The sequence below is a fragment of the Carassius carassius genome, chromosome 42 (genome assembly GCF_963082965.1).
Source record: "Carassius carassius chromosome 42, fCarCar2.1, whole genome shotgun sequence".
NCBI lineage: Eukaryota > Metazoa > Chordata > Actinopteri > Cypriniformes > Cyprinidae > Carassius > Carassius carassius.
This window is the reverse complement of record NC_081796.1, coordinates 15,388,571-15,401,254: the sequence shown is the minus strand read 5'-3', so window position 1 is coordinate 15,401,254 and position 12,684 is coordinate 15,388,571. Positions and strand designations below refer to the sequence as shown.

Genomic DNA, 12,684 nt, shown 5'->3' with positions numbered 1-12,684 from the left:
TTTGGCACGTTGTTTTCGCTAAAATACAGTCAAAAGTACTGCAAGCATGAATAGTGATTTGCAAGTGAAAACAACACTTTAAAGAACTGCAAAACAGATCAACTTTATTGAACCAGTCTGTGTGTGTGAAAAAACTTACTGCTGCAAATGTCTAAATGACGTGTTGTGCACGTGGGGCAAAAAGTTCCCGAAATAAACCGATATGTACAGTTCCCCATCGAGGGAGAGACAATGCGTCGATAACGCTTTGGGAACGCATTCTGCGTGAGTGCGTCTGAAGCATCCATGTCAACTAGTCCAATGGCGAGAGTGAGCGTCAGGAGTGACGTCACGACCAGGAATTGATAAAAACCCCAACCGGAGCAACCGGTGTTAGCTTTCTGTGCCTCAGCAAGCGATCTGTGTCAAACCTGTCTGTCATATTTACTGTTGTCTTGTTCAAAGTTTATATACATGGCGAAGCAACTTTTCAAACCATGTGCTTCTCCCTGCCCGCGTTATTTAACGGGTGGGGATACACACAAGCTTTGTGTAGTTTGTTTGGGAGTGGAGCATGCGTTATCAGCCTTCGAGGAGACTGATTGCCCGCATTGTGAGAAGCTTTCGCTTCGCATGCTCCGCTCCCGCTTGTCAGTCTTTGATGAGAAGAGCGGCAAGCCTTGCGCTCCTCGGGGGGCAGGACCCCCTTCTGCCGAGGCAGAACGGAGAATGCATTCCTGGGGTTCGCAAATGGATCTCTCAGCGGGGTTGGAGACGGGTCCGAGGGCTCTTTCTCCTCCCTTACCTGGGAGATCCATCCACAATCAGGGGGGAAGAGGATTCGCCATCTCTTTCCCCAGCATATGAGGAGTTGGTTGATGTATTAACACGAGCTGTAGATAAGTTACATATATCTTGGCCATCTGATAAACAGAGCGCTCGTCCTAAAAGCAAATTAGACGAGCGTTTTCTGTCTTCTAAAACAGCTCCTACATCACGGGGTCTCCCTTTTTTTCCTGATCTTCACAGTGAGCTGTCTAGATCGTGGAATAAGCCATATTCATCACGTCTTTTCAGCCCTCAAGTGCGCATTTATTCTGATATAAGAGGGCTGAAAGAAAATGGTTATGAAGCGATGCCCAGGGCGGAACAGACGCTCATGAGCTATCTTTCCCCTGGTTCAGCGTCATCTATTAAGAACCCGACTTTGCCCACGAAGCCTTTAAAGATCACATCTAATTTAGTGGGTAAAGCTTACACAGCAGCAGGTCAGGCTGGAGCTTGCCTTCACTCGATGGCTTTGCTTCAGGCTTATCAGGCTGAGCTGCTGGGGGAGTTAGATAACAGTGAGGGAGTCAGCCGTGACGAAATTCGCGAACTTCGTCGGGCTATGGATTTATCTCTCAGGGCGACTAAAGAAACAGCACGTGCTATTGGTAGATCTATGGCTGCTTTGGTTTCTACAGAAAGACACCTTTGGCTTAATCTTTCAGATATTAAAGATAAAGATAGATCTTTTCTTTTAGACGCTCCCATTTCTCATGAAGGTCTGTTTGGTGATGCTGTGAATGAAGTGGTTGAAAGATTTCAAGAAAATAAAAAGCAATCTGAAGCTTTTAAAAGTTTTCTCCCTCGCCGATCTAATCCTGATGCTGCTGGGCTTGCAAGGCAGCCCCAGCCTTCATGTCCTCATATCGTGTTTTTCAAAAAGAGAGTGTTGCGTCTCGCGCTCCTCCTCAAAAATCACGGGGACCGAGCCAGCACTCACAGCCAAAGCAATCTAAGCAGAAGCCGGATCTGAGGACCGTTCTTCTCGCTAAGAAAGCTTCGGCTCAGAAGAAAAGGTCCTGCCGCCAAATGGGTCAGACCTGTGAGGGCAGCCCCAATCGAGACGGTGCAGTGTACACCTCAGTATACGGTGCCTGTCCGATCTCGGTGCTCTCACGGGGCCGTCCTGCCAACCCCGCCACCCTTGGTGCCTCGGGGCGCAGCGGTCTCCAGCGGGTCTCTGGCGCTGTGTCTCCCAGACGCTGCGTCGGGCTTGCTCCCTCTGAGGGGGGTTCAAGAGCAGTTAGCTCGGGTGGTTCTTGCGATTCGGCTTCAGGTCCCCTCACTAGCTGTTCAAATTACACCAGAGGCCAGCCTCGAGAGGCTGGTTCCCTTGGTAGAGTGTCTGACAGAATGGAAAAGTCTGCCGAATATATCTCAATGGGTCCTGCAGATAGTAGAGAAGGGTTACAGAATCCAGTTCGGTTCTCGTCCCCCACGCTACAACGGGGTGTTGCTCACAGTAGTGCATCCCGAGCAGGCTCTGGTCATGGAGCAAGAAGTGAAATCTCTTTTAGCGAAAAATGCTATAGAGCAAGTGTATCCTCCCGACAGGGCATCGGGTTTTTACAGCCGTTATTTCATTGTTCCAAAAAAGGATGGAGGGCTGCGTCCCATTTTAGATCTTCGTCTGTTGAATCGTACAGTTCAGAAATTAAAATTCAAGATGCTGACACTCAAACAGATCGTGACTCAAATCAGATCCGAGGACTGGTTCATCACGATAGACCTAAAAGATGCGTACTTCCATATCTCCATCCTCCCTCAGCACAGGAAGTTCCTAAGGTTTTCTTTCGGGGGCAAAGAATACCAGTATCGGGTACTACCCTTCGGTCTAGCTCTCTAACACCGCACATTCACGAAATGCATAGATGCAGCTCTGGCCCCGGTCTTCTCTACAGTTCTTGAGTTTTTACAAGACCGCTTCACTTCTGGTCTATGTCCATCCACCTTAAAAGTTTACGTGGCGGCCATTTCGGCTTTCCACGCCCCAGTGGGTGGTGCATCTCTGGGTCATGACCCTCTTATCTCTCGTTTCCTTCGTGGCACCTTGAGGCTGAGACCTGCAACTCGTACTAGAGTGCCAGCCTGGGACCTGGCTATAGTTTTAGAAGGCCTTTCTAGGGCTCCTTTTGAACCCCTAGATTCTGTCTCTGAGAAGTTTCTTTCGTTTAAGACTACTTTTCTCCTTGCTATTTCGTCCCTTAAAAGAGTTGGAGACCTTCAGGCTCTCTCGGTTTCTCCCACCTGCCTTGAATTTGCACCTGGGATGGTCAAAGCATTTCTCTACCCTAAGCAGGGATACGTCCCTAAGGTACCGACCGTTGTTCCGAGACCTATTGTTCTGCAGGCTTTCTGTCCTCCCCCGTTTGCATCATCGGACCAGGAAAAGTCTAACCTTTTGTGCCCGGTGCGAACATTGGACACTTATGTTCATCGGACTTCTTCTTTTCGGAAATCCGATCAGCTGTTTGTTTTTTTCGGGTCACCTAAGATAGGTCTTCCTGCCACTATGTACACTGAACACTGTAAAGTGTTCATCTATGAGTCAGTAAGGTATATTTAGTAATATTAACATATGATTAGAGTGTATTTTATAAATATAAAAAGTCTAACGCATATACCAATGTCATATGTAACCTTAGAGATGATCCCTAAACTTGTGAATATCAAGCGTCTAGCGCCAAGACAACTTTATGCCAGTGGGTTGAGTTTCCAAAAAGCTTTGGGAGCCTGAGTAGACTGTAGAGACATTAAGTGCAACTGGTTTCATGATAAACTTATGCTCACAATGCTTCTGGGAGTCTTTTCTCTGTGTTTACAAAATGAAGACAAGCCTTAGAAACCTCCACCGAGTGTGTCTAGTAGCATCATCAACCTACAACCTACCTAGAGGTGGGGGTGTAGCTGCTATATTTAAAGATGTCTATCAATGCAAGCAAGTGTCATTTGGTCAGTACTTGTCTTTTGAATATCTAGGGATTGTGCTGAAAGGTGCTCCACGCATTCTGTTTATTATTATTTACAGGCCTCCAAAATACTCTCCAGCCTTTGTTGAAGAGGTCACAGAAATGTTATCAATGATTTCCTCAGAGTTTGACTGTTTTGCTATTGCAGGGGATTTTAATATTCACATTGATAATTCAGAAAACAAAACTACAAAAGAAATGTTAACGGTTCTAAACACTTTTGACTTGACTCAGCATGTGCATGGACCCACACACAAAGGTGAACACACTCTAGACTTAATCATCAGTAGGGGTCTAAACATTTCATCCATTGTTATTAAGGACATAGCACTATCTGATCATTTCTGTATTTTCTTTGAAATTTTGTTGTCTGCTACAACTGAATCTAGATCGGTCTCTGTCAGAAGGAGATGTATTAACGAGAACACAAGTGTACTATTTATGGAGGCTATATCTTGATTCATTCAACTCAAAAGTTAAGAATGTTATTGATGATATTGCTCCAATAATAATCAGAAAGAAAACAAACAGACAGAAATCAGTTTGGAGAAGATCAACAGCAGTTCAGACTATGAAAAGACAATGCAGAAAAGCAGAGCGGATGTGGCGGAAGACAAAACTTGAAATTCACTATAGCATCTACAAAGACAGCCTTCATGCTTTTAATGTGAAACTAGCCACAGCTAGACAAAATTTCTTCTCAAACCTTATAAACAGTAACTTAAATAACACTCATACTCTTTTTGCCACTGTTGAGAGACTGACAAACCCAAGTCAGATTCCCAGTGAAATGCTCTCAGACAGCAAATGCAATGAGTTTGCATCCTTCTTTTCTGAGAAGATCATCAATATCAGGAAGGCGATTAGCACATCCTCAAGTAATGCAGAGGTCAGACAGATTAGGCCACAATATAAAAAAGATACTATGTCGATTTTTGAAGCAATTGATAGCAAAATTCTGGAAGACATAGTGCAGCATCTAAAATCGTCAACCTGCTATCTTGACACACTTCCCACATCTTTTTTCAAAAATGTGTTTAACTGCTTAGAAGCAGATCTTTTAGAAGTGGTGAACGCCTCACTTCTTTCTGGGACATTTCCAAACTCCTTAAAAAATGCAGTTGTTAAGCCCCTCCTGAAAAAGAGCAATCTTGATAACACCATTTTGAGCAATTTTAGACCAATATCTAATCTTCCTTTTATAGGTAAAATTATAGAAAAGGTCGTTTTTAATCAGCTGAACAAATACTTACACTCAAATGGATACCTGGACAATTTTCAATCTGGTTTTCGACCGCATCACAGCACAGAGACAGCACTCATTAAGATAATAAATGATATTCGCTTAAATTGTGACTCTGGCAAAATATCGGTGCTGGTATTGCTAGATCTCAGTGCTGCGTTTGACACTGTCGATCATAACATACTTCATCTACAGCGATATCGTTGACTTGATTGCAAATAAATGCACAGACACTATTTAACTGAACAGAGATGACATAACTGAATCCAATGATGAACTGCCTTTAACTATCATTTTTGCATTATTGACACTGTTTTCCTAATGAATGTTGTTCAGTTGCTTTGACGCAATGTATTTTGTTTAAAGCGCTATATAAATAAAGGTGACATTAAAGCACTTTGAATTACCATTGTATACGAAATGTGCTATATAAATAAACTTGCCTTGCCTTGCCTTGCCTACAAACACACCGGCGATGTTGATGATTCCAGGCTTAATGATGTAACAATGAGGATAAGTTACTGAATTCAGTCGCTATAAAAAAATGTGAAATAATAATGTGAAACTGTGAAAATATATTGGATCTCTCCAGTTGATCTGGCACATCCCACTCTCAAACTCTATTATCGATCTCTATTATTAGTTTAATCTGATGCTTCTGCAGCTCTCAAGCAATGAGTCACCGGCCATCCACAAGGACTGCCTCCCTCATTCCATGTTGCACATGGAAAAATAAAAATAAATTAATTAATAAATAAATAAATCTGAAAATAAAAACATGTTGGAATAAATAAATACATATAAAAAAATATTAATGCATGAATAAATACATTTAAAAATAAATAAATTAATATAAAAATAATCAAAGTATAAGTTAATATAATAAAAGTTAAAAATAATACAAATAAATGTAAAATAAATACAAAAAATACATAAAGAAAAAAAGCCATTGAAAATATAAATTCAGAATAAAACTTTATTACAAATTAACTTTGTTTTTAACGTAATTTATTTATATATATTTTCCTTTTATTACATTTATTTATTTATCTATATATTCATTTATTTATTTTTAATTTCTGTAGGTTTTGTCCTCCATATTTTAAATATTTAATAGGCTCTGAAATATATAACAACTTTTATTATAAGTGATTTTAATACAATCTTCACATAAACTATAGTATAAAACTATACAGATTAATCTTTATTCTATAAAAGTCAATCAGCGACTAGAACAGTCCAAGGATTAATCTTTTTCTTTTGTTCTTTGATTTACATCAATGACAGACTTCAGCAGGTTTCACTTTAAAATCAGTGCTGTCACTTTAAAACCTGATGCATCTGACACATATTTGATTTTCTCCCAACTCTTTACGGTCATTTAAGACTTTATAACTCATTTAAGACCACGTTTACAAGGTAACTTGCCAAAACCGTGTATTTAGACAATTTTAGTCCATTGAAACACTACTGGTGCACTGTCTGAAGCGGATCAGCATCTGTGTAACAGCCGAACGTGCAGCATTTCAACTATAATTTACTGCGGTGTTTAGGCGGCAGGTCAGACAGATCGGTCTCTGGTATGTCAAGTATGTGTCGCCACAATCGGTTATAAAGAAGGGAAAAGTTAATCTTCCGAAATGAAGCAGCGATATCTTCTCAGGTAAAAGTTATTGGAACCGTGTCTAGGGACAAGCAGGCCATCACAGCTCTGACCTTATCAGTCCGTTTGTATCTTATCATTTGATTCGCTCTTGTCGCTTATGACAGAACAGCTAATCATGATTGATCTGGTCTTCGGAAAATATATATTTTTAATTTACTTATGTCAGAAACAGCGAAACACTTTGGTTAAACACCTCTGGTTAAAGGGTTGCAACATTTTTGAATGTTAATCAATATTTTTCCATCTTTTTTTAATAGGTTCTGGTCTGAATGATGGAGAATGGCATGATGTTCGTTTCCTGGCCAAAGAGAATTTTGCAATGCTGACCATTGATGGGGATGAAGCATCAGCTGTGAGAACCAACTCGCCTGTCCAGATCACAACAGGAAGCACGTACCACTTTGGAGGTAAGTTTAGAAATTTAAAGAGAACAAAACTGAGAACCGAAAAAGTACCATGAGAATAGATCCTCAGATCTTCACACTCTCCCTGGCGCATTGGCCCCTGACTTACAAAGGCCTTTGAATTGGTTTCTGCTGAGAGACTAGCACTAGAAAGGATTTGAGAACTTTTGTCACTATACACTATGCATAAAGACACCCCTTTAAAGAAATAAGCATGGGCATTAATGCTGATATTCTTTTATGTTTTATCTTGTTTAATTGGAAAATGAAAGAAAATTAACAAAGGGATGGTCTGCTTTAAAAAAAAAAAAATAATAATTGGCTGCCCAGATTAGTGTGAACGACCTCCATTGTCTTTTAACTCTCATGAGCACCAGAGTGTCAAGGCGAAGTGTCAGTACAGTTTTGATGTAAAAATGAATAAAACATTTATCCCAGATATTACTTATTTGAAATTCACTTAAAACCATAACAACGTCTTCTTGGAAAATAATTGGGCCTCATAATGTGAATGAGATAAAAGTAAAATGTGAGCCAGAGCGTCTAACCCTGATGGCAAAGCCTTCAAAAAGTTTGCTGGGCTTATCAATATTGTCTTGAGTTGGAAGTCAGAAGAAGATAGAGAGAAAATCAAGATGTTGTATTTGTAGTATTATTACAATTTAAAATATCTGTTTTCTATTTCAATATATTTATTCCTTTGATGACTAAGCTGAATTTTCAGCAGCCGTTACATAATTTTACCAACAAATCCAACAGTTGTCATGAATTTCCTCAGTCCAAAGATATCAGCTTGATGTATTTGGATCAGGGGATCTGAAAAGTGCCAAAATTATGTCAGGGGTAATTTTGCCTGCATCAAATTGTCTGAAGAGACAAAACAGAACTTGTTTAAGTTGCTGTCTTCTCCTTCTGATAGAGTGGGAGGGTGCTGTGACCTTCTGTCCCCATCTTCATTTTCGATCCAAAGTCGCACATGCCACCACACACACATTTATCCCCCCCCCCCCCCCCCCCCCCCCCTGGATGGAAACAGACCCACCCTGGTGCCCTCTTCAGCCAGCCATCTGTCCGATCAGACCATTGGCAGGAAGTCAGAGATAAGAGCATGTTCAGCGGCTTAGAGAGGCAAATATGCCAAGGAAGACCGGCAGCTGAGATAGACAGCAGTGTCTGGCACTATCAAACCTGTCTGTCTATTGAGGCTGAGGGATAGTATGGTTGATAGCTTTGTCAGACTCACACATCTTCAAAAACAGCTTAATGTGGTAGGAACTGCAGTCCATGCGCTCTGTGTTTGGCACGGTCAGGCAGCACATTTACACTTGACAGCCTCTAAAATGAGATCACTTCTCTTCACTGCGCTGCTGTTGGTTCACCTGCACACTAACTATAATTATCAATCATGCTTCTCCATCCATCACTGTTATTTTCTAGAGAGATGTGTCTGTACTGTCTAATTTGTTTACTGCTTGGATTTTTCATTTACTGTTATTTTTTTATTTTTTTTTTTGAGTATAGAAAGACTTCCATATGGCCAAAATGAATATGCCATAGACAGTTAACATTGGGGAATGGCTGAAAAACACAGATTGAAACATATAAGAGGAGTCAATATAACAAACAGAACACTTAATTCCTTATTCTTTGGATAAACCATTTTCTCTGAACTGTCAAATCATAGTCTAAGAAAAAAAAAAAAAACAGGGTTTTATAAGTTTTATTAAAAAAAAAAGTCCCTCAAGTCCCTTGATGATTTTTATTTATTTTATTTTTTGGTGGGGGCCCCACAGTCTAAAATATATTTAAGCAAAAATAAATATTAATAAATTATATAACTCTCTCTCTCTCTCTCTCTATATATATATATATATATATATATATATATATATATATATATAATCTCATTCATTAGAGTGACAGTGAGCCATTTCATGGATGGTTATTATAAAGTTGATTCTTTTTTAGTTGATTATTATAAAATAAGGTCATTTTTCAATAAGAAGACACTTTTATGCCTAAGCATTAAATGGGCAAATTACAGTAGAGTTTAACTGAAGTGACTGAAACAGTTTATCTTGTTCTTGAGCACTATGGTGTCAGTTTAAAGGCCCCGATATACCCATAGCAAAGGTCTTTTTCTTTCTTGGATTGGGGTAAAACAAAGTTTGAAATGCCTGAGCAGCAGTACACTCTTAGATAACACCCCTGCTGCTGGGAGCAGCTTTTATATAAATCTCTATATATGTCTTGCAAACATTCCTTTCAATAATGAATTTAACACACAATAAAAATGACAGTGGTGAGAAAACAACAAAATATATAGATCTGTAAAGGAATAGTTCAGAATGAGAGTCCAAACATCTGATAAAAACATCACAGTAATCCACAAGTAATCCACATGACTCCAGTGCATCAATTAACATCTTGTGAAGTGAAAAGCTGCTGTTTGTAATAGACAATTTTATAACTCAAAATATGAGTCCTCTATCAAAAGTCATCCTGTCTGAATCAGGAAAGAAATATGTACAAATCAAGCCTCATTTATAAGTGACACCAGTCCAAAAGAGTTCTAAACAAATATGTTGTTGGTTTTGATATGAGAAGACAACAGCGGATGGACTTTTTCAGTGGAAAAAAAATATGATTATGGATAATGGACTGAATTTGGCAAGAAGCAACCATTTAAAGTTAAAAACATCTGGATGGATTTGTTTCTTACAAACATACAGCTTTTAACTTCGCAAGATGTAAATTTTATGGACTGGTGTCGTGTGGATTATCATGACGCTTTTATCATTAGTTTTATCATCTCTCGTTCCCATTCACTGTAAAGGATCCATTTGGGAACAAGTGATGTAATACTACATTTCTCCAGATTAACAAGCAGAATTCAGACTTCTGTTAACAAGCAGAATCACTAAAGAAAAGAGAAACAAGACACACACATGAACTACAACCGATTTCCGCCACAGCCTTAGATTAAATCAACTGAAGATTTAAACAATCAACAAACAGCTTTACCAGCTTCACTCATTACTAACCAGACTGACTTTATTTCTGTCAGATCAGAGATCAGAGATCATAAGATCTTATTGAGAATTACAGAGATTTAGATGATGATGTTTTACTGTTTCGTTTGACGTTACCATTGTGGAGATCAGTGTTTGCTTTAGTTGGCCTCCTGACCCTTGACTTTTGAACTTTAAGTTTTGTTTGATTGCTCTTTTTGTGTCTTCATGATACATCTGTTGTAGCAATATTTACATGGGCGGTCAAGTGATTATGGCCGTGTTTGACAACCATGATCTACTAGACTGACTTAAAGTGCTGCTAGAATAATTTGGTGTTGAGATATGAGTGTATTTCAAAATTTATTTTCTTTAATTTCATAAGATTGAACTGTAATGTGATAACCAGAACATAGGGATATAAGAGCAGGTTGGCTTGATACATTTTGAGCTTCACTGTCAGCAACATTCAAAGAGAGACATCAGCAATCAGCATATGAATCTCAACAATGGTGACAATCAAAAGGTTCATGATGCAATGCATGCTGGGTACCAGCACAGGATAAAACTCATCCATGACTCCCAGCATGCATTGCGGCATGAATAAATTATGCCCCTGAATTGTCCACTTATTTTCTTGAATTCTTATGTGCTTATATTTTTGCTTTTGTCTTAAGTTTTGGTAGCATGTTTTGTGATGTTCAGAACTTAACTGTTTATTTATTTTGTGGATTGTGTCTGTCTAAATTACAACAAAGCTATTTTATTTTTTTTAAATGAGTGATATTTTCTTAACAGTCTTTCATAACTTATGGCTCAGCAGGGTTCTTCTTTTGCTGTAGTATCATAATTCAATAAGAGAAGGGACACGGGATTGGATCAGAAATAAGAGAATGTTTGTTCTTCTTAACCTATAAACAACAATACCAGACTTTTTTTGCTATAACAAGATCCAAAGACACATTGTTACAGCATGTAAAAAAAAAAAACCTTAGTGTTGAACAAAAGTCACGGTTCAAGAGCCCAACTAAAATAAACACTGATCTCCATCATGGTAGTGAAAAAACACCTAAACCTCTGTAACTCTCAATATGATCTTCTGTAGACATCTGACAGAAATAAAGTCAGTCTGGTTAGTAATGTGAATCTGGTGAAGCTGTTTTAGGAGTTGTTAAATCAGATCTTGAGATATTTGATGAATTATTTTATTTCAGTTGATTTCATCTAAGGCTGTGGCTGAAGTCAGTTGTAGTTGTTGTGTTTCTCTTTCCTTCAGTGATTCGGTTTGTTAATAGCAGGTGTTCATCACTAATGCTCAATCATCAATTAATCACAGAATTATCTCATTAACTTCACTGATTCAGTGTTACTCTAACACTCTGTAGTGTGCACACATTATAGGTGTTCATTTAAATCTGAGGATTTTGTTGTGGGCTTTAAAAATTTAAGATGAAGAAAAAACAGCATGAAAAATTATTTAACAGTAATAAACTGTAATTCATTTACAGGAAACAAACTGTAGAAAAACAGTTATTTTCTGGCACCCCTGCCGCCAGTAAATAACTGTTTTTCTACAGTTTGTTGCCGTTAAGTCAAGGAAAAAACTGTAATATACTGTAAAACGTAAAAGTCAGATTTACCAAATGAAAAAAAGTTAATTTGACTAAAATATTTGTGAACATCCATAGAAAAAAAGTTATGCAAAGTCATACACTGATAATGAGAGTAAATACTGATCTCAATTGTATTAATGTGTGTTTGCACAAGAGAGATCTGTTAGTTTAATGTAGCTTTGTGGTTCACCATTGTGCTGGAGAGTAGAGCCTGTGCTTCAGTCAATGATGAGACACAAATACTTATTTTCTGTTGCTTTATATAAAGAAAGTAAATGTGGAGCCACTGATGCAGTGGTGATCTCTGTGTTAAGTATTTCAGCACATACATGTGTCCTATAGCTGACAATGAACTGCAGTGATTTGAGTAAAAGTCATGCATTTAGTTACTTTACTACTACACATTAAGTGTTTGCAGTTTTATATTATGAAACATTCCTTCTCAGTGGACTCACATGAAATAAGTTCATAGTAATAACATCGTAGGAATGCTAGTTTTAAAAACTCGAACTGTTTGAAGTAGTGGGAGTGGAGTTAATTTCCATGGTAGAATTTATGGTAAAATACTGTAAAAAAAAAAAAATAAGAACGGTAAATTAATGATTGAGAGCTGTAAATTAACAGTACTTTACTGGCACCCCTGCTGCCAGAAAATTACTGTTATTTAATGGCACAATTTTTTACATTGTGCTCTGATGATCTTGGATGGCCTGAGGGTTAGAACATTTTCAGCAGATGTTCATTTTTTGGGGTGAACTATTCCTTTAACCACAACTCTCCACCAGATTCTTGTGTATCTAGTGAAACCACCAGCATGAACACTATTAATTGAGGCTGCTTATGCATTGAAGCTTATTGTGGAGCATGGAAATGGGTAAATTAAGTTTAATGTTGTAAAATCATCAAAGGCTTTACTCTGCTCAGACTGTACTAGCAATGGCATGGTCAGCTACAAAAAAAATATGCAGGTC

The 12,684-nt window shown here is 38.5% G+C and overlaps 1 protein-coding gene across 1 annotated transcript in view; it reads left to right on the top strand.

Moving 5' to 3' along the window:
- Positions 1 to 12,684, top strand: part of LOC132123913 (contactin-associated protein-like 2) — a 394,838-nt gene that overhangs the window by 235,990 nt on the left and 146,164 nt on the right. The window contains exon 9 of the mRNA XM_059534600.1: positions 6,943 to 7,092. Within this exon, the coding sequence (XP_059390583.1) occupies positions 6,943 to 7,092 (150 nt within the window). The remainder of the gene's footprint in view (positions 1 to 6,942; positions 7,093 to 12,684) is intronic.